General features: G+C 41.2%; 4 protein-coding genes and 1 non-coding gene across 7 annotated transcripts in view; all 5 read right to left on the reverse strand.

Annotated features, from left to right (window-relative positions):
- Positions 1 to 21,247, reverse strand: part of cratb (carnitine O-acetyltransferase b) — an 81,539-nt gene that overhangs the window by 15,194 nt on the left and 45,098 nt on the right. The window lies entirely within an intron of this gene.
- Positions 698 to 11,845, reverse strand: ppp1r18 (protein phosphatase 1, regulatory subunit 18). 3 transcript variants are annotated; one of them, XM_072370392.1, is made up of 3 exons: positions 7,888 to 11,845; positions 3,887 to 4,034; positions 698 to 1,678 (listed from the first exon to the last, which is right to left on the reverse strand). In XM_072370392.1, exons 1-3 carry the CDS (start codon positions 11,794 to 11,796, stop codon positions 1,659 to 1,661), a joined length of 4,077 nt encoding a protein of 1,358 aa, XP_072226493.1. In that variant the 5' UTR covers positions 11,797 to 11,845; the 3' UTR covers positions 698 to 1,658. The 3 variants fall into 3 exon arrangements, with proteins under 3 accessions (XP_072226493.1, XP_072226491.1, XP_072226492.1); XM_072370390.1 differs by having other exon boundaries at positions 3,813 to 4,034; XM_072370391.1 differs by having other exon boundaries at positions 3,809 to 4,034.
- Positions 13,693 to 17,459, reverse strand: nrm (nurim). Its single transcript, XM_072370934.1, has 4 exons — positions 17,253 to 17,459; positions 16,207 to 16,400; positions 15,280 to 15,456; positions 13,693 to 15,076 (listed from the first exon to the last, which is right to left on the reverse strand). The coding sequence occupies exons 1-4, from the start codon at positions 17,401 to 17,403 to the stop codon at positions 14,756 to 14,758; spliced, it is 843 nt and encodes a 280-aa protein (XP_072227035.1). The 5' UTR covers positions 17,404 to 17,459; the 3' UTR covers positions 13,693 to 14,755.
- Positions 16,924 to 16,996, reverse strand: trnak-cuu (transfer RNA lysine (anticodon CUU)). The gene has a single exon. It is a non-coding gene; the product is annotated as a tRNA-Lys (tRNA).
- limd1b (LIM domains containing 1b) lies at positions 18,596 to 20,500 on the reverse strand. Its single transcript, XM_072370565.1, has 7 exons — positions 20,419 to 20,500; positions 20,171 to 20,272; positions 19,412 to 19,479; positions 19,262 to 19,324; positions 19,050 to 19,180; positions 18,850 to 18,901; positions 18,596 to 18,736 (listed from the first exon to the last, which is right to left on the reverse strand). Exons 1-7 carry the CDS (start codon positions 20,450 to 20,452, stop codon positions 18,653 to 18,655), a joined length of 534 nt encoding a protein of 177 aa, XP_072226666.1. The 5' UTR covers positions 20,453 to 20,500; the 3' UTR covers positions 18,596 to 18,652.

Genomic DNA, 21,247 nt, shown 5'->3' on the forward strand with positions numbered 1-21,247 from the left:
CAGTGTGTAAGTTTTGGTCCTTTCTGCCTGGCCTGGCCTTGACTAGTTTCAATGTTGATTGCATTTCTTTGTATGACCTCTGCTGCAGGTTTTTTTTTAAGTGTCCCTGCCCGTGATCTTGAATCTTATATAATTTCATAGTTATTTACATGAGCCAACAGGAAATTATAAGTCAGAATTAGCCTTAAAGGAAATTATAATCTGATATAACCGAGTAAATGTAAAAATTGTACAAATCAGTATGTCTTGCAATGCATAATAAATAATGTGACAAACAATCTACAACACAGTGTGCACACAAAAAAATAATGGGATGTTACCTGCGTGATGGAAGTTAAATCCGCTCAGATTTCCAAACAAACACAATCTTAGGATTCAGACAAAATGTAGTATCAATGTCAAATGTTTAAGGTGTGTGTTAAATCTGCTGAGGAAGATTAAGAAATGTAATAAAAACTTCGGAGAGAAGTGTGGCGAGATTCCAATGTCAGAATCTAAGTTTAAATTTCAGTACATTTCCTTTACAGACTTAACAGTAGTTGTACTATAAGTAAAGTGTATATTCATAACGGGATACTTGTAAATGACAAATATACTTCAAAAGAAATCTTGAGATTAATCATTGTCATTCAAGACAGAAAAGGCTGGACAGAATCTTACCTTTTGTATGAATTGAAGAAAAGAGAAGATGAAACTGTTGCAGAAATATTTATTAGCTTTTTGCTTTTGAAGCCAGTTTCTTCAGCTGTCATAGAAAAAAATTATATGCATAGTCTTTTGCCAATTATATTGTTTTAAAAACAACAAACATTATAAATGCAGCTACAAGTCCAATATCAGCTGTAATATGCTGCAGTAAATTGAATCGATTGTAATAAAATCCCCTTCCTCTCAGGGACTTCCATTCACTCTCCACTTCCACATGGGAAAAAAAAAAATACAAAATATAACTTTTATTCAACTTAATGCCCATAACCCGAACAGTTAGTAGAAATATTTCTGTGAACAGCAAGGTTCCATTTGACCCAAAGGAAAATAACCCACATCACACCCCATATTGCAGCAAAACCTGCCATATGCAACACAATGCCCACTGAGCCCAGGAGGTTTAGAGCATCTGCAAGGCTTCAGACTAAATATCTGATCTTTATGTCATCTGTATGGGCAAATCCAGCAGGCACATGAAACCAGATGACAAAGAAAACCCCCCAAAAAACAAACACTTTTTTTCTGTGCCCAGGCAGTGCTGACTTAAAATTTGAAGGATATGAACATAGAATAAACTATAAAATATATTATCTAAAAAATAAAATTGCATCAATTTCTTTATATTGCATAGAAGAGTGATTGTAAACGCTCAACAGTGCACACCTGAAGGTTTTTTTTTTAATCATACAAACCACACTTAGACATTCACAGCTGTCCCACAGTTCCCTGAAAATAAACTGGGTAATATTTCCCCACAGTGAACACACTTGTGTTTATGTCCCTTTAATCAAGTGCATAAATCTAAGTGAACTCCTGATGATAGATTAAACAAAATGCTACAAGGACAAGAAACACAAATTAATCAAAAAACACCATAGAAATCAGAATATTTCTCAATAAAATGTCGATGACCTCATCACATGGGCATTTTTGGCGAAGGTGACTGGCTTCTATCGAGGGCAAGACTCATCTGGAAGACAGAGAGATGGAGATGGAAGGTAAATACGGTGAATATAGGACTCGTGCTTGATTTTAAGGATGTTCCCATTCACCAACAGTAACATTTATGGCTTTGTGATGGCCACAAATGCAACCATACCTTTCCATTTACTCTCCAACTACAGTTATTTTAAAAATTCCAAGTTCTTTATGATTTATAATCTTCAATTCACCCTTTTCCTGAGCTTGCCCACTGTGCTTACCTTGTGCTAATTACAAAACAGTGAAAATTTGTCACTTTTTCCACCCATACTTAAGGACAAAACTGTCATTATCCTATGTTCTCTCAGACCGATACCTTCATACATCTTGTATCCTGTTGTTTCAGTAGCTGCTATTTCTATAAAATGTTGCAAAATATAAAGTAGTGTTGTCGTAAACATTTGACAAAATTAACTAACGGACACTAACATTACATCCACAATGCTGATATTTTTAAATGAGAATAAACACTCAAACAAAATAAACTATATGGAAATTCAAAAATATAGTTAGCATACATTTGATAGTCTTATATTAAAATCCTGATCTCTAAAATAGCATTTTGTGTGTTGAGTTGACAAGAAGTAACTAAAAGGTTTATGACCAGCAACAGGGTTTTACCCTCCAGATGTTTCTGCAACTGGTAATTTGCTAGAAAATCAGCACTGACTTAGACAAGTGTCTATAATATATGTAAAATCCTAGTTTTTTTGGTTGTTTTGCACCAATAATCTTAATCTAATCTCTTATAGTGGAGTTTACATTGTTTAAACTCATAGAAGTAGGATAAAAATCTATGAAACATACACATATTGCTCTATTAACAACCATGCTAACTAGCATGCTAACTGACAACTCGCTTGCTAACATGGAAAGGTAATTATTCCACTTTAATTGCTCTTAATGAACAAAAAATATGCACTACAAGGACAACAAAACACAAGAGGGGAATAAACTACACATTAAACAGAGTTTAAAAAGACCTGTTGAGACCAATTAGAGCTTTTGGTTCTCTAGACCTATGTAACATTTACCAACAAAGACATTTTCAACTGACAGCATGTTCATTTACTGGGGTGTGACCAGTTTGTTTAAAGAAGATATTGTAAGTTTTACAATAAATAATAAAGACAATCATTTCTAAAACAGGAGTTGCTAACACTCATGCACTGTGTTTTTGGAGTCACATACTACATTTCCCATCTTCTTTATAATGAACAGCATGTCACCGAGTTACCCAACTATCTGGGTAACGCTACTGGTAGCACTACATAACTATCTGGGTAAAACAACATCAGTAGTCTTAGTAGAGGTCTATGGCACAAGGAAATCAGACAGTTACTGCATCATAACTTGTTGTTGGGATCAATAAAATGTTTTGTTCTTTTCACTGCATTTATTAACTGAAAAAGTAAAAGAATATTTTTTTCCATAATTAGATCAACGTTTGCTGATGACCTGAGTTTAGTTATTGTATCAAAAATAAACAAAAACTTAAAAACTGTGTGTGCATATCTGTATGTGAATGTGTGTATATGTATGTCTTTGGATATGCATATGTGTGTATTTTTGTCTATTTATGTGCATGAATGCAGTGGTGTAGTGCAGGGTATACTCTACGAAGAGTACCCACTTATTTTCCAGTCATTATAGAGCCTGTCCACTTTTAAATCTCATGTGTATCAGATTCAGTACTGTATTTCCTCTCAACACTGACATGTGAGAGTACTTTCTGTATTTAGTTCACCCATAAATAAGTATTTGCATGTTGTCACTAATCATCCGCTTGTTGATATCTGCGTTTATCCTTTGCTGGACAGGCTGCTTAAATCAAGAAATTAAGCGCATACCCGCTTTTCCAGGCACTACTACACCACTGCATGAATACATATATTGCTTGCTCTCTCATGTTTTGGGTTTATGTGAAATGAAATGTGAAATGTAAATAAAGTTTCCAGTGTTTTCAAAGGGATGTTACTGCAGTCAGCCTTGAATGAAAATCAGACTTCTTATAACGATCGAAATCCCAACCTTTTAACAGGCATTTAACAAGAAAACAAGTACATGATGAAACCATCTCACTACACTTTATGTTTTCTGAGAAGGGGGTGAAACTGACCCACTCTTATACGCGGCCCTGTTGTAATTCCCATGCTCCTCGTGCTCTTGAACACGACTGCTCCTCCCTCCACTTCACCTTCCTCTTCCTGCGCCCCCTCTCCCTGCGGCCTCTCCAGCCTCCCCAGCTCATGAGACAGGGGACTTAACGTCAGCATGAAGGTCTCTGAGGGGTACTCGCACACCTGCTCCAGCTGGTCCTCATCAAAACACACCTTCCCCCGAAACTGTTAAAACAGAAAGGTGTTATGAAATCAGACTATTATTCAATTACTTGTGTGACTGTAGAGTTTATAAAGTCCTTCATATATAAGCTGATAAGACTTGAGATTTCAAGAGTCTACCAGCCAGTACAGAGAGCAGATCAGACCAACAATATAGACACATATACAAGAGGAATACATGTACACATGAAGCAAACAACAGTGCCAACAAAGCGTCCCATTTATTTTTTTAAAAAGGCAGCAAACTATTTACTTATCAAGTTTTCACAACATTCTTCATAAACGGGGGCAGCAATGATCAATCAAAACACTTACAGCCAAATGTTTCTGTATCTTGAATGTTTAACATTAGTTTAAATTAATTCAATGAGAGCAGCTGTTTAAGATTCAGACAGTTTTGAAGCGGATTTCAAGCGTAGGACGCAGCATATCTACACACATTTTTCCCCAACTCAGAACAGGCTCTAGTTACAGTTAAAAGGATCAAATCTTGGCAGTGGACACAATAACTTCCTTTACTCTTTTGAGGATATAGGTCCATCCGTAGGATGGGAGAAGGCCAAGAACTGCTTTATAAATAAGAATGTGTGTGTTTGAGTTAACAGGAAGACAAGGCAGACCATCCAGCCTGAGAATACAATGTACAATAGTGATGAAGAGCTTTAAAGTTTGTAATGAACCTCGGAGCTCCATGGTCGACTGTATCCAAGGCATGTTGGCAGTGCAAAGAGGCATGCATATAAATGACATCAATTCAGCACAGACATGGCAGCAAAAAGTCTCTTTTTAGTCTAGAATGAACGACAATACGGTACAAAAGATAAAGAGAATCAAGCACTGAGAGCGTTTCGGTCTTACGGAACCAGGCCTAGATTATAGTGGGACCTCCCACAATGCACCTCTCCACAATCTGCTCTCTTTTATTATTCCCTGGACTGGTATTATGGTGCTTGTTGTCCCCTCTTTCCTGTCCTCTCAACCCGATCAAGGCGAATGACTGAATCTACCGAATCTATTGTCATCTATTGGCTCAAGGCAAAATGGTATAAAAATCTTCCCAACAGGTGACTGATTTCCAACTTATTGCTCATCACTGATCTCACATGATATTGGTTTTAATACTGCTGATAATGTTGGTTATCTGTGTTATCTGTTTGAAAAATATTTGACTAAAACAGATTTTAAAGATCTTAGAAATCAAAAGAAAAAGACTGAGTCAAAAGTTTGACTGTACAGAACCTGAATGGAAAATTAGTAATCTGATCCAAAGACTCACATCCAAACTCTTAGGCAATTTCTTGAGGTAAAGCACAATATTTTTCTTCTTGCATGTGCTTACATGGTCATCTAAACACATGTTGGAGGCTCTGGAGTGTTTTGGTCTGTCTGTGTGAGGCGTTTGAACGCCACCACTGTAATGTCAACTGACAGCGTGAGGCTTAACACAGCAGAAATACTCCCTGTGCAATGTTTACTGACTGAACACTTCATGCACTCATTAAACTGAGACTGTGATGCATTTTAAGAAGCAGAAACTAAAGGAAATTTCTGGTTATTTTAAAAAGGAGAATGAGGCCCTGTGGAGGTTGTTTACCCAGTGGTCTCGTGGTGTAAACAGGCAACCTAAATGCAACAGGAAGCACCAGCACATATACAGTTTTATAATAACAGCTCAGCCTAGATGGGGTGTAAATACACTTAAAGGTGCAGCCATAGTGTACGGAGCTGCTTCACTCTAAACTGTGGCCGTCTGTGGAGGAGTTCAGATAATAGCTGTGCTCAGGAGAGGCTGACAGAAGCATGCTAAGGCACAGGAAGCTAATCCTCCCTCCCTGACCCTGATTAACCCCAGCTAACACCACAGGACATCAGAGGCATCCGGGGAGACATGGGTATAAGGAGAGTACAAGAAAGAGAGGCGTAAAGAGGGAGGCAGTAAAATTTAACCTCACATCTTCAGATGTAAAAATCTGCAACACTGGAACCAATAATGGAGTGCATTTTTAAGGTCATGTCCTATATAAAGCTAAAAAAAGGAAGATAAAGCAATGAAAAATAAATGCATTTTGATCAACAATTGTTATCTGGTGGAAAGATAAAATAATTTGCAGGACTCTAAATCAAAATATCCAAGAAGAAAAAAGATGGATGAAGAGTAACTGAGAGGAGGAATTTGAGGCACAAGCAGGCCACCCCTCCCACTGGGACATGATTCAGAGGGGGGAGGGAAGGAGACCTGACGTCAAACCGTCTGAAGGCATCAACGTGAGAGCGACAGGTGGTCAGAAAATCGCTCTGTGGTCATCACTCTCTAAAGAGAAGTATGCTTTTACACAGAATGGTATGGATATGGTCACCGAAGATGTATTCACAGATATAACTTTTATTCCGTTATAAGAGACAGACAAGGCTCTGTGAGATGTGAGGTTTCTTTTTCACCCCAGTGTGGAGCCTTAAGAAACAGATGGTCCTGTAAGACAAGAGTTTAAGGATTTAAAAGTGGGCACCACGTCACTTCCCTGTGTCTAACTCTGACTCTGTTATTCGAGGAAGCTCAGACATCTGAAAAAGGAAGTGAGCAAAAAGATGCAGTGTGACAGGGAGTTTCTGTCAGAGAAAATAACACATCTTTAATCCTCCCCATATAACTGACAACAAATTGCCATTTTTTCTGTGCCCTTCCACTCCACCGCCCTACCACTGAGCTGTTCTCTGATCATCTCGTTATACTCGTTCTTTCCATCCCACCCACGTCCAGCTAAACATTGGCGGCTTGCTGTCAGTAACACTCAGGCGTACCGTGGAAGGTCAGCATGGTCAACAACTGTCTGCCAAGACCACAGTCTAACAACCAAAACCCCTACTAGGAGAGAGCCAAGATGATACAAAGAGCGATTTGTGAGAGAGATGAAGAGAGCTGAGTCAACAGAAATAAGAGAATTAGTGCACAGGAACAAGGAAGCAGTCTGCAATAGATGCACACTGAGGGGAAAGTACAAGCATTTTAACAACAAGACAGCAACTTCATTCGCCAAACAGGCAGTGAAACTACTAAACAGAGATTATCTTCACAGGATGGTGTATAAAAGGACAAAGCATATTTCTGCTCTGCTGAGCAACATTATCCTCCCTTTTTATACAAGAGCAGAAAAAGAAGAAACAGAAATCATAACAGCAGCTTTGGTTCCATTGAGACCCATGAGCAGTGTTAGTTGAGGCTGCTCAGGCTGTAATACTGCGAACAAAAGTGTGGTGTTGTTTTCACACGAACAAGCATGTGATGTCTGGTAGGCACATGAAATGCACAAAAAAAAATGAGAAGGAGGAAAGAGTTGGCTCCCTGTCATTGTGGTTTTCTACAAACCTTTATGTCTCCCCTGAAGCCTGCAACATTACTGTTAACTGTGTCTTTTAGCAGGCCCCGAAACAACCCAAGTACCAGAATCAAACACCTATAATACAAGCAGTTTGCTTTGTCTTTTAGTGGTTTAGTGTGTCTTTCTTTACGAGAATGTGACTAAATAATGTACAGCACAGTGGTATTTGTCGAAAGTCTGCACAGAATTAGAGTGCAGGAGCAAACGGCAAAGAAGATCACTCCGGGATTTTATGGCTAAGAATCAAGATGTCGTGCTTGATAAGGCTTTAACAGGCTTAAGTCGTTCTTTCTGATCGCACTTCTCAATCAAAAGGGATGTTCTCTGAGTGAAAGGGATTCTGCTTGACGATGAGGCAGTTGAAAAGCACAGGTGAAGTCCACTTAGTTTCATCACCATTTGGGCAGCATGTAAACGTCTTTGTATCATGACACGTTAAAAATAAAGGAGAAAGTTATGTTATTTGGTGTTATACTCACCCTCTTTGGAGTCCCTCTATTCTTGACCAGACAGGACTTCTCCAGATTCTGATATCCACCAATCACCTCAATTTCATCCACTGTTGGGTACTTCTTCTTCACTGGCTCAGCCACAGGGGGGGTCGTTTGCTGCACTGGCGCCTTCGTGGACCCTGCTGCCGTGGGTCTCGCTGTGGCTTTTGCTGTCGGTCCTCCTGTGACAGGCTTTTTTGGGGTGATTGTGATGGTGGCGCCTCTTTTCACCTGGCCCCCAGAAGCACTCCTGATGGAGAAGAGTGTTGGTGATGGGGTGGGTGATGGGGAGACGCTGGGAGAGAGGGAAGGAGATGGCGAGCACGGGGAGGAGGCCGGTGTTGGGGCAGAATTTGTAGGTTTCAGAGTGTTGTCCGGTGACTGGCTCCTGAGAAATGAGGGAGTGATGGTGATAGTTTGCTTAACTTGAGATGATGGAGAACAAACACGCTGAGGGGACACTTTGGGGTTCAGCTCTGGGGTTCCTTCATCATCCTTTACCTGCTGCTTCAACACTCTTTTGGGGCTCTGTTGTCCCTTGGTCTCTCTGTCCTTCAGAAAAGCATTTGCTGAAGTACAAGACTTCTGTACTTCCTGCTCTTTTAACTGAAATTGCTCTATCTGCCGTTGTATCGTCTGAACCCCACAGATGTCATCCCCTGTCAGCGCTTTGCTGTCCCCCTGCTGTGAGTTTGAAATGAGTGGCTTCACTGTAACAAGGTGCACAGATGATGAGATGTCTACTTTCCTGTCTCTCAGACACAGGCCTGATCTGGAACCCACAGTGTCGAGGTTGTAGATCCTGCTCATGGCTGCGAGGGAGTTCGGATGAGGTGGCGAAGGAGAGAGAGATTGTGCAGAATCAACAGACGATGTATTTTCCTTCACGTCCTCCTCAGAGAGCTCCTTTTCTTCTTTCTCTTCTTCCTCCTCTCTGCTCTTTTTTCGGCCCCTGTGGCACCTCAGCTGTTCCTCTACATGTCTCAGGGGGTCGTCTTCATCCTCGGATATCTGGAAGCTATCAGAGACAACTTCGGAGGTAGCAGTGGTGTACTCACTTGTCACTTCCTCTCCCGTGTCTGCTTGCAAGTGGGGGACAGAATCAGGAAGCTGAGGGCAGGTTTTCAACACGCTGACTTCCTGTGTGACGTCAAACGCAGCCATGGATGTCTGCTGTGCTGCCTCTTCCTGTTCCCACTCGGTTTTGGCTGGCCTCTTTTGTACACAAGCTGCAGCTTCCCACTCTTTCTCAATTTCACTTCCCCTCCCCTCAAACCTGTCCTCAGCTGTCCTAGTGTCACAGATCTCTGTGGCCTCATTCCCATCTCCATCCTGCTCCTCTCTTTGTCTCAGCTTCTCCAGCTCCCTCTTTCTGATTTTCTCTCGCAGGGACTCAATACGGCTCAAAGGTTTTCCGATTCTCCAGCTATCCCTCCTCTCAACCCCTTGCCCTCCTTCCCAGTCTTGTCCTTCGCTGCTTCGACCCTCAACATGTCTTCTCTCCAACATTTCTTCTGCAACATAAAACACAGTTCTGGGGATTTGAATTTCGAGGGGGCCTGGTGGGATCCCAATGGGTGCAATTCTTTTCGGGGATCTGTGGGTTGTATCGTGTGTCAGACTCTCTGATCCACCATCGCTTCCTGTTAGTTCGTCCCGTTTGCCCTCTTTGGTCATTCCATGTGCAGCCTTATAAGCCCGTCCAACTCTCTCATTAATATAAACTGTTGTGTCTCCTATTTTTTCTATTTTACAGATCAGATCCTCAGTTTGTGGGGACAACACAGAGTGTGCGAGGTAAGATTCTTGTGGCCCCGTATCACTCCACTCTGGCCCTCTATGGGAGGCACTATCTATGACTGTGCACAGCAGACTAGAGCTCTCTGAGAAAACTGAATCATGTCTGGATTGGCTTTCAGCATCTTGAATGAGACTGAGTGCGCCTGCTGCTGCAGCAACAACATCACCAGCCTCAGGTTGGACTGTGTTTTCCATTCCATCTTTTCTCTGAAGTTCAGCTTTGTTACTTACTTCCTCAGTTTGTCCTCCTTTCTCTGAATCTTTCTCCATGTTTTCCAAACTTATCTCCCCTGTCAATCGCTTCACTTCTCTTTCAGCTCTTGCTTTCCCATCCTGCTTTATTGGCACTCTTCTTGCAAACGATATACCATCCGTGTTTTTAACTGACACCACTGTGAACCCCTTGTCTCCATCTGCATCCCCTACTTTCTCTGCAGCCCTCTTATCAACAGTCTCCAATTTTTTAACCTCACTCTTGTGTTTCTTCCACATTTCGACCTCATTCCTCCTCTGGATCGCCCCTCCCTTCTCATCCTCAGTTTTTACATCTCTATGTTTTCCAAAGCAGTCTTTATCTAAAAGTCTTGCACACCCCAGTTTGAAGTTTGCCGTAGTTTGCTTTCCCATGCCAGCAACATCTACCCATGGGGGGACACTCCTGTCTGAATGTATCCTATCATAACAGCCTTCTTCACCTAGCCCATTCTCCTCAGCATTGATGACTCGATCCGAGAAGCTAAAGGAGCGTTTCGGTATGTTTTTCAGCAACATGTTCTTTCCATCTGCCTTCCTTTCTTCAGACTGTCGGTCATCTTGATCTCCTGAGTATTTTCTCCTCCCCGGCTGGTGGAAGTTGTCAGAGCTTTTAGATCGAGGAGGAGGCTTGGAATTCTCTCCAAATTTACTCAGCAGCTGGCTGACCCTCCCTCCCTTCTCAATGAAGACGTTATCATCCAAACTGTCGTTCCTGTCGCCTTTATTAATAACTGTAGCCTGGCCCCAGGGTTTCTCCTTCTCTTTTTCTCTCAGCCAGGACATGTCTGTTCTCAGCTCCCTGCCCGTACTCTCTCTCCTTAAATCCACGCTGCTCTTCATCTCTCCATCATCTCTACCCTTCCCTTCTGTAATTATTTCTTCAGGGCTAGCTGACGGCTTTATGATCAGAACTTCAGAGGCTCGGATCTCTGTGACGCTGCCCCCTCCGGCCAGGATCTCTCTCAGGTCCATCTTCATCCCTCTGTTCCTCTGCTGGTCCTCTTGAGGCCTCTCCCTCTCCGCCTCCCTCCATCTACCCCTCCTCTCATCGCTGCCTTTCCGGTCCTGTTCGATGATGATGATGTTGTCAGCACGGATGGTTCGAAGACAAGGAACAAGGGGAGAAAATGAACCAGATGTTGGATTGGTTTCCTTTTCCTCTGTGTCTTTTCTTACTTGAAATAATTCCTGTTCTTTGCCTGCATCCTTGACTGACTCTTTAAAATGGGTTTTGTCTTTTTCACATCCATCTTTGCTGTTTTCTCTCTCTCCTCCTTGACTCTTGTCCCTGTTCTTCTCTTTATCAATGTCTCTAAACCTCTCTATTTTCAGCTCTATATCACGTCCTCTTCCCATCTCCACATCATGACCTTTGGGGCTTAGTTTATCCTTTTCTTTAACTTCCAGCTCGCTCCCGGCTTCGGCATCTCTGGTCTTCTTCCACACACTTTGTGTGCGGATAAATGGGTTTTCATGGACTGGAACTATGGTTTCCACAGACACCTGACTCATTAGTTTGGGCTCCGCATCCAGCCATTGTCCTGGATCTGGACTTAGTGACGGGTCACTTTCCAGATTTACTGTTACAGAACTGTCTGTGTCACTCAGGCACTCAGAAGGAGATCTGACATCCGCATGCAGCAGGCAGATGTCTCGGTCCTTTTCCTTGTCCCCCAAGCTCTCCTGCTTTGCCTTTCTCCGCTGGATGATCCCTCGCTTCCAAGCAGGCATGCTAGCCAACTTCTCTTCTTCCACCTTGTCTCTCCTCTCCCGCTCCTCCTCCTCTCTCCTCTTCTTCTCCAGAAGGAGTTGCTTCCATTCTGGCAGAGAGGAGACAGACATAACAGAAAAGATGCACGCCTTTGGACAAATGGTCGGTGGACCTCCTCAAAGCCTCAGGAACTGTCTGTAAAAGCAAAAAAATATATAGAATAAAACAAACTTATATATATAAAACATAAAACATAAAACAAACGTGTTTAATAATGGTATACATTATCTAACTTGGACTTTTATACACAATACAGCCACAAAGCTTAGAATACTTTTGTCGGACCTGCAGTCTTGTTTGGCTTTTGTCCAATCCAAATTTAATCTTTTTATAAAAAGATTACCCCACTGGACTTTAAATTAACTTACAACACATTTTAAAAAATTATCTGTTTTAGTGGAACCTTTGGTAAATACATGAAACCAAACTCACCAATGTCGCAATTTTCGAGAATCGGAATCCTTGTCAACTTTACATCTCCACTTGTGCGTCATGCGCTCCTCTCCACGACGGAAAATCTCTTTCTTCGATAACGAAAAATGTTTTGTTACTCAGTCAAATAAACCAAAGACTGTACGTCTCTGCATCAGGGTGAGCAGACGCCTCTGTCGTCGGAGTGGTAGTAAATGTTTCCAGCTTCAGAGCTGCAAGGCTTTAATCCGATAATTACGTTCAATTCCGTCAACAGAGTTTAGTGGCACACACCATATTGTGGGACCTAAGAAAAGGCGTTTAAGGAGCATAGCCGTCTGCCCGGCTACCCACCCCCCCCTCAGCCCATCTCTCTGACCAACAGGGCAGATTGGAGAAGTGGTGGAGGTGGAGGGGGTTGCGGCGGTAACTTGTGGTGCCAGATTTGGCAGTGCGCAAAGCTGCAGCAGGACGGGGCTTGATTAGCTTCAGCGTTGCGCCATGCATTTAAAAATAGGCGACTTCGCTCTTCTGTTTTTATTACTCACTTTTTTTGCGCAGGGATTTTCCCTCTTGTGTCACCCAGTTGCCGAGGGAACTGGATCCAATAATTTTGCTACGGTTAAAGTAAAAATATTACTGTGTGAAATTTGTTCGATGAGAGGAAAACAAAGATTTAACTAGAAAACTATAAATGAGCAGCTTGGAATTCTTAATACACACTGAGTTTCTATTCTAAGGTTTTACATATCAGGACACTTAGAAAATATACTTTTTCCTACTAAGTCTTGTAGGCAGGCCTAATATATCTTCAGATTAACAACAGCAATAGCCATATTTCAGTTTTATAAATAAAAACAGACTCAATTCAGGAGCTGTTTGTGAAAAATCTTCACCAGCAATAACTGAAAGTATTAGTTTTCTGTATGACATTATCAGTCTCTCATCTCCTTGTGGAGGAATTTTGCACATACATACATTTGTTTCAGCCAAACTTTAGCTGTCAGACAGATGGCCTCACATTTGACTCTAGAATACTTTGGTATACAGAGGAGTTCATGGTGGACTCAATGACTGTAAGGTGTCCAGCTCCTGTGGCTGCAGATCAAGCCCAAATCATCAGCCCTCCACCACTGTGCCTGACAGTTGATATGAGGTGTTTGTGCTGATATGTTGTTTGGTTTTCTCCAGACGTGCTGCTGTGCATCATGACCAAACATCTCCACTTTGGTCTGCTCTGTCCAAAGGAAATCGTTCCAGAAGTCTTGTGGTTTGTTCAGATGTAACTTTACAAACTTAAGCTGTGTTGCCATGTTATTTTAGAGAGAAGAGGCTTTCACCTGCAACCCCTCCAAATTGTGCCCCTCCTAATTGTACTGTAATGAACTTCAATATTTAACTCTTTCTTCTCAAAGATCATTGCTGATGTCTTTCCTCCTTATCACTGAAACTGAACATTATAACAGAGGGTGGGTTCATCAGCAAGTTGTATCTAATAAACGACAATAAATGACAATGAATGTGCGTTCATCTTTAATTCCAAAAATTTAGTTCAACGCCTGAAAACAACACCATGTTGTCAATATTTTCAGAGATATTTCAGCATTTATTTTTGATACAGGACAAGCACAAATCTGCTGGAGATCTTATGACATGCTGTTGATAGCTAATATAAAAAGAAAGGAACATTAAAAATGTGAGTAAAAAAGTATGAATAAAGAAAAGAGGACAAGTATAAGAGGAAGAGAATGACACATCAGGTTATTACATTTCTCGAAAATGGTAATAAAATACATAAAAATATATTTGTAGTTACACTGAGGTCTCAGACATGGAAAATCAACATTAGTGTACAGTATACAAAAAATCAAACAATACAGTACTGTGAGTTGATAATAAACTACAAGTTTTAAAAAAATATGGGCGTCCCTGTTAAACTAAAATTATTTGAATTGTCAGACAAGATGAGGAATAAAATACTAACCCAGTGTGTTTAGATTCAAGTAATATATGATTAGTCTGATGTGCTCCCAACACCCACATGATGGGAAAAAAACTGAGGAAATACATTCATAGTAACAGAAATGTCACAAGACTCTGATATTTTTCCATCAAGCAGTGACAGACACAGCTTTTCCCAGCTGTGAAATCTCAGTGCGACAGTGTTCTTCAAGGACAATCAAATATGAAATGAGCCTTAAGAGAAATACAGTGTAAATGTAACTGGCACGTGGAATGTAACAGTTTATAAAGACAAACTGAGGGTATAAACAAAAACAACTCTGCCCTGTAGTTTTTCTTTGTAAAAATCCTCTGTGTGAAATCCATTTGAACAAACATTTCCTCTTGAATTGATCAGAATTTGAAACAGATGACGCAATTTACTTTACTAAGAGTCACATCCTGAAAACACTGACGTGTCTCCATTTCTAGAGAAGGTGGGTTTTTCCAAAAGTTTTTAAAAGATGACGGTTTCCCTTTCAAAAACCACATTCATAAAACATCACATAAAAACATCACATACCAGGCTCACAGAGGATCGCAGCCACAGCTGAAGTCAGCTTTGAAACATTATTTCTGGTAAATATCAAGACAGCTTCAGAACAAAGCAGCCTGTCCTCACTTTTCTTTGTGGCTGCTGTCGTCCTGCTCAGTTATGGCGCTGGTACTGCCCCGGTGTGGCTCGGCAAAGAGGTACATCTTGTTTTTAAGCTGCACACAGAGGTAGGCTAAATCCTGCTTGTCCAGGGAGTGTGCCAGGGCCAGGTAGGCCGACAGAGTCCCTGCAAGCAGGAGCCTGTCCAGGGATAAGGCCGGCAGGAGCCACAGGACAACTCCTAGCTCAAGGCACACCGGGTGGCGGAGGTGGGACAGGAAGCGCTGGGCATGTGGTGACTTGTGAGCGAGGGGGTCTCCTAAACCAAGACACTCATAATACACCTGAGAAAGAAGAAGCAAGAGAAGTTTTTAGAATGTATTTTTATTTTCATGAACTGATATATTTATAAAAAGCACAATATATAAGGCAATCAGACTGCATGTTGTTTATTTATTGATCACAGCACTGTTTGTTTTACTGTTCTTAGAGTCTCTGACTTTCACACTTCTGAAAACAAAACCACATCCCTGCCGTTGTTTCCCACCTGTTTGATGCCCAGTAGTTCTGGATAATCAAAAAGCATGAGGATGCTGCAGATGATGGTCCAGCAGAGGAAGTGCAGTGTAAAGCAGAGCAGAGGGAACCAGACACTCCAGGGTGCATGACGCACAGACCACAGACAGGGGGCGCCAGTCACAGGCTGCCAGCAACGCATCAAGACCTAACACAGGAAAGAAAACAATGATGCAGACTGAAACATAAAGCATGAGGGTTAGGGGAAACGACCTGAAGAGCTGTGAGTTACACATAACAGTATAATTGTAACCATGTAAGGATTACTGACTGTTCATCAAACTTTTTAGGCAATAAAACTACCATAAAAAGGGGGTACAAAATCTTAGAGATGAATGATGACTCAAAACAAGCTACAATAAGGCACAAACTGACTCAAAACAGCAACGGAGAGATTAAAAACATCTACAATGAGACTTCAAGCTACTACAAAAAGACTCAAAATGACAAGAAACAACATCAAAGACAGTAAAAAGTACACAAAACAACAAGGAAGAGATTCATAACTATCCCAAAAATACAAAAACAAAAAATAAGACTAAAAAAGCCACACAAAAGCTGAAAAAAACCTCAAAGTCAGTACAAAGGGATGAAATTACTAAAACAGCTGGAGAGAGATTATAAATAACAACAAAGAGACTAAACGTACTACAAAAAGCCTGATTGGATGCAAAACATGGATGCAAAACAGCAACAAAGAGACTCAAATTGACACTAAAAAATTACACAGCTTCGGTACACATATGTTTAAAAGATGATTAAAAAAGATTAAAAACAGCATACACAGATTAAAACAGCTACACAGATGCTAAAAATGACCAAAAACAGCTTCAAGCCACAAATCTGTCCATGAGTAAAGTTTAGATTTTATATATTCTGAGAATGCTTGTTACTGTACCTGAAGAGCGAGTGCTGTAGTGAAGCAGTATGCCGTCCTGTTGAGGGCCCCCAGCACAGACTGTAGAGTCTGTTTGACAGGTGACCAGGCGAGTAGACTGTGCTGTGTGGCGAAGAGAGCCAGCAGGCACAGATCCACAACAAGAGACCCAAGGACAGAGCTGTCCTGCAAGGCCACTGTCCATGGTATGGAGTCTTAGTAGAGGCAAATGAGGAGAAAGATGAGAAAAGTTACTATAAAATTTGGCATTTATGATGTTATCATTACTTCTCTATTGAGGTTAAATGACATCATTAGTTTTGAAATAGCATGTTCACATTGTTCTAACTTGATGGTAGCATCGTAATCACATAAAAACAAACTAGGACACACATAATAGTGTATAGGACATCATTAGTGTCCACTATGGAGCCACAGAGAACACAAAAGTATTGTTCACATGCACTCAAGTGTCAAACATGTTACAGAAACAGAATACAGTCCTCTGCAGCTATTCTGAATGTCATGAATTTGAACAAAATATCATAAGAAATATAACCAGACATGGAGTTTGGATGCAGCGTATATGTGTTCATCTGTGTTAAACAACGGTTACAAGCGGAGATATCGTCTTAGTTCTTTTTCAGTAAGGTTTGATCGGTTTTCGAAACAGCCAAAGAAAAGACACCATTGTGGCGTGTTAGAACTTGCAGGAAATAATAAAAAAAAAAATGTGTGCGCCCAACGTGGGGCTCGAACCCACGACCCTGAGATTAAGAGTCTCATGCTCTACCGACTGAGCTAGCCGGGCGATATGCGCACGCCACTGCCTGACGTAAAAATACCGTGTCATGTCTCTTAGGGTTTAGGGTTTAGGGTTTTCTTTTTAGGGTTAGGGTTGTCTTTTTAGGGTTACAATATTCTTTTTAGGGATTTATTATATTATTAGTCGCACATTTACGGTGAATTAGTATCGTAAGTATTTATCGGTGTCCCTAACAATTCCTCCATTAAACTTAGCAACAACCCCTCCTGGATGTCCGCCATCTAAAGTTATGAGAACTTACCTTGACAGAGTGTCGTCTCCCCCGTGATGTTGTGGTAAATAGCTCGAAACGACACAAACCGAATGAAGTCTGCACCGGATATAAACACAAACAACAAGTTTAGGAGACACACGGTGCAGAGAGCCCAGCCACGTACGGGGACTGACGCCATTTCAATCAGCGTTTATATTCATTTAACCTCCACAGTTCCGGGACAGAGGTATGAGATAGTACCGAATATCATCCTACAGCGGCGCTGTTGTCGGTTCCAGGCTGTGTTAAGATTTTCCTTATCCATGAGAGTAGATAACGAATTGTCTTTAACTTACCGATACACAAAAGTAGTAGGCATGATGAACAGTTAAAAAATGTAAACATAACTCAGTTAATTAAATGTCAGGGGTATCAAACTGTGTACAGGCTTTAGAATAAAGAAAAGAAAGAAAATAAATAAATTTCTCCATTTTTTAGTACCCATAATATTACGATTCAGTACTAATTTTATAATTATCTAACTGCACTTATGTATTCGGCTTAAAGCAAAGCATAAGGCATTCATTTGACTCATTTATGTCTTTCTTTTCTTTTCTTACTGTCTTTGGTTTCCACATAGATCACAACACCTCACAGAAGTCAGTGTTAACCAGCATATATACTGTAAATCCATCCATTTTCTATACCGACAGTCCGTTAATCGGGTAGCGGGTGGGCTGGAGCCTATCCCAGCAGTCATCGGGCGAAAGGCGGGGAACACCCTGGACAGGTCGCCAGTCCATCACAGGGCCACATAGAGACAAACGAGACAAACAACCATGCACGCTCACACTCACTCCTACGGACAATTTGGAGTCACCAATTAACCTGACATGCATGTTTTTGGATGGTGGGAGGAAGCCGGAGTACCCGGAGAGAACCCACGCATGCACGGGGAGAACATGCAAACTCCACACAGAAAGGCCCCAGGCAGGGATCGAACCTGGAACCCTCTTGCTGTGTGCTGACCACCACACCACCGTGCAGCCCCCTATACTGTAAATCACTCAGATTAATCTTGAATATCTAAATTATTTTCCTGTACATGTCAGCTCCCCTGACCAAGTTCACCAAAGAGATAAGGCACTTTTGTTAAACATTACAAAGACTGGATCTGAACGCTGTTGATGCTCTGAGGAAGATGAAGAGGTTGTGTGTGCTTCTTGGACAGAAGTTCAAATCTACATCAGGCTTTTGGACATGTGTTAGGTTTGTAAAGAGGGCCGAGGCCATCTGCATCACTGCATGTAAACAAAGCAGTCATGGAAGTGCTAATTACACAAAACCAAGATAAAATAGATAGAACAACCCAATACTTTAATCTGCTTTATTAAGATAGGAAATTGTGCAAAAGGTCACAGTAATAAACTTGTTCTTCACCGCTTTCTTTAGATAAGGTTAACGTCACCACCATAGCACTCTATGTGGTAATATTTGTTAGATGATGCTACTCGAATTGACTCTGTAGACCCCTGAAACAATAAAAATAGAAGAAAACATATTTACGTGTGTCTCACATAAACTTAAAATGTGAGGTAACATGCCTTAAATCTAATTGATGTTATTAAATGAGGTTCAAACTGGCCTCTGTTGGAAGTATTGGCATCCCGCAGGCATCGCAACGGGGAGCCTGGACCCTGAAACCACGAAAAAGTCTCGATGAAAGTCACACATGAGATCACAGGGTATGATTTATCAGCTGTTTAGTCTTTCAGGTAGGGTTTCCCTTTTCTTTTCTCCTGAGTATGAGCTAAAAGGCTTCGCCCATTGTTGTTGTGATTTCACCTGTGATAGTCGCTGACACAGTAAACCCTGGAGTGTGAGTCCACAGCAAAGGCCTGACCCTCCAGCTCCTGTCTGCAGATGACACAGCGAAAGCAGGAGGGGTGGTAGGATTTCCCACGAGCCTGCAGGACCTGATCAAGTATCATGAGTTCTCACACATGACCTCACACACATGAACCCAAATGCATATGTGTGAATGAATAATTACTTACAAAGTCATCAATTGAACACCCACAGCTGTGACACACTTCTTGAGAAGGATGAACTCCAGAGAACTGCAAGAAATATAAAATAATAAAGAAAAATGCAAAATCAAATCACATCTTTTGTTTCCGTTGTGGCCAACGAAAAGATATACTGACCAAAAAGTCATCCTCACAATAGATTTGTCCTGACAACGTAAAAAAGGGCTTCCCGTTGAGCTGTTTACCTGTCATCAAATAAATGAAAAAGAAGAAGTTGTACACAAATGTGTGGCTTTCTTCATGATGTAAACTGTGAAATCATGTGCAAAAGCTCTTCCTTAGTTATTCAGGCTCTTCGTCTCACTGCGCTGGGAAGGAGCAGCCCGATAGGTCCCATGACGACGAGCCCAAACACACACAGAGTCATAAATGACAATCTTCAGAATCTATCTTTAGCAGAACTAGCGTCTGCCTGATATCTCTGCACCTTATATGCACTGGAGTTCATAATGTTATATCACTTAGATCCATTTTTACAAGATGTCGAAAAATCCCAGCAAACTTTTCTCTTCATTAGTTGACAGTGTTTCTGTAAAACAGACTCCCCAGCAGTGCATGTCAATGGCTCAGGTGTCACTGTTGTGTGGCGTAAAATGTGGGGGATCATTCATTACAAATCTGTTCCTGCCAAATCCTCTATTGATCAAACTATAATTAAAATGACTAAAGTCAAACTATATTATTCTTAAAAGTATCCAAAGAGCTTTATATGAACAGGGAGAATGAAGAGAAAGAGAAGATAAAGCAAAAATATTAATCAAAGTAGTTAAAAAGTAACAACTAAAAGAAATGAAAAGTATATTTTAAGTAAATGAATGATGACAAAATGTTTATTTTCTTGAAACAAACATCCACACTGAGATCATGAGGACTCACTGCAAACGCTGCAGGTGAAGCACGTGTTGTGGAATAAATGTCCCATCGCCCGACAGGCTCCTCCTGCGCCGTATACCACTTTACTGCATCTTGTACAACTTCCTGAATGCGCACAATGGACAACACAGAAAGAAAACACAGAAAGAAAACACAAAGAATCATAATAACAAATAAAAAAAGACAGTTTCACCCCACAGGCTTGGAGAAAGATCCGTCTCTGACCTACGGTGGGTGATTTCCATCCTTACCAAAGCAAAGACTGGGACTGTACCTGGGGTCCATCTCCTCCTGTTTGTCCCCGGTTGTCTGGAGCAGTGCGACTGTCTGAGGGTCTAATTTTATGTGCAGTGCAGACAGCTGTAAGGGGAGCTGCTTTCGGGGGTTAATGGGTGTTGCTTCTTAGAGGGCAGCAAGTCTTCAGATGCCATGTGGGTGGCAACAGTTGGGTGATAAGAAGTCTGAACAGTGCTGAGATACTAGTGGTATCTACAGAGAAGTTTGGCTTGTAATGTCTTGTAATCAAAACAGTTAGAAAGCAACAGTTGAGACATGTCTCATTAGCAGAAGATTCCACCACATCTGTATTAGTTATTCAGGATCTAACTCTTAATTATCCAACATCCACAATGACCATTTTTATCTAACTTTGGGACATTTAGGGATAAAATATCCACACTGAAAGCAGAGCAGGTCACAGTTTGTACACTTCAGTGTGGCCTTTTGTTAATGACTGTAAAAAGCACATCACCACTGCTGACAGAAAGCCATTTTACAATTAATTAATTAAACAATAGCTGGATGGAAATTAAGCAATAACAACTTGGCTTAGTCTCTTTTGCATAATGACAGCTTTTCTTTCTTTTTTTTTTATCTACAACTAAATTGGTTATTTCTGAATATTTGTAGGTGAAGGAAAAACTCTCAATCAAGTTTATTTATAGGTGGATTTGAAGTGTAAAAAGTACATTTTGAAGCAATGACTGGTGGTCATTTTCGCTCCACAGCAGTGTTTCTGCGCCTGTTGGATGCCCGGAACAAGATCAACGGTTGCTCCGGTCCTTTGCTGTGTTACTGCCT

The sequence above is a fragment of the Leuresthes tenuis genome, unplaced genomic scaffold (genome assembly GCF_036924035.1).
Source record: "Leuresthes tenuis unplaced genomic scaffold, fLeuTen1.0.hap1 SCAF_18, whole genome shotgun sequence".
NCBI classification, from domain to species: Eukaryota; Metazoa; Chordata; class Actinopteri; order Atheriniformes; family Atherinopsidae; genus Leuresthes; species Leuresthes tenuis.

Coding starts and splice junctions, on each gene's coding strand:
- ppp1r18 (XM_072370390.1), bottom strand. CDS start 11,796: ATGTCTGTCTCCTCTCTGCCAGAATGGAAGCAACTCCTTCTGGAGAAG. Junction 4,035..7,887: donor ATAGAGGGACTCCAAAGAGG/GTGAGTATAACA, acceptor CTGTTTTAACAG/TTTCGGGGGAAGGTGTGTTT. Junction 1,679..3,812: donor CAACAGGGCCGCGTATAAGA/GTGGGTCAGTTT, acceptor TCTGTCTTCCAG/ATGAGTCTTGCCCTCGATAG.
- nrm (XM_072370934.1), bottom strand. CDS start 17,403: ATGGCGTCAGTCCCCGTACGTGGCTGGGCTCTCTGCACCGTGTGTCTC. Junction 16,401..17,252: donor GGAGACGACACTCTGTCAAG/GTAAGTTCTCAT, acceptor GCCTCTACTAAG/ACTCCATACCATGGACAGTG. Junction 15,077..15,279: donor AACTACTGGGCATCAAACAG/GTGGGAAACAAC, acceptor CTTCTTTCTCAG/GTGTATTATGAGTGTCTTGG.
- limd1b (XM_072370565.1), bottom strand. CDS start 20,452: ATGGACCCCAGGTACAGTCCCAGTCTTTGCTTTG. Junction 20,273..20,418: donor CAGTCCCAGTCTTTGCTTTG/GTAAGGATGGAA, acceptor GTGCGCATTCAG/GAAGTTGTACAAGATGCAGT. Junction 19,181..19,261: donor GGTGTTCAATTGATGACTTT/GTAAGTAATTAT, acceptor ATACTTGATCAG/GTCCTGCAGGCTCGTGGGAA.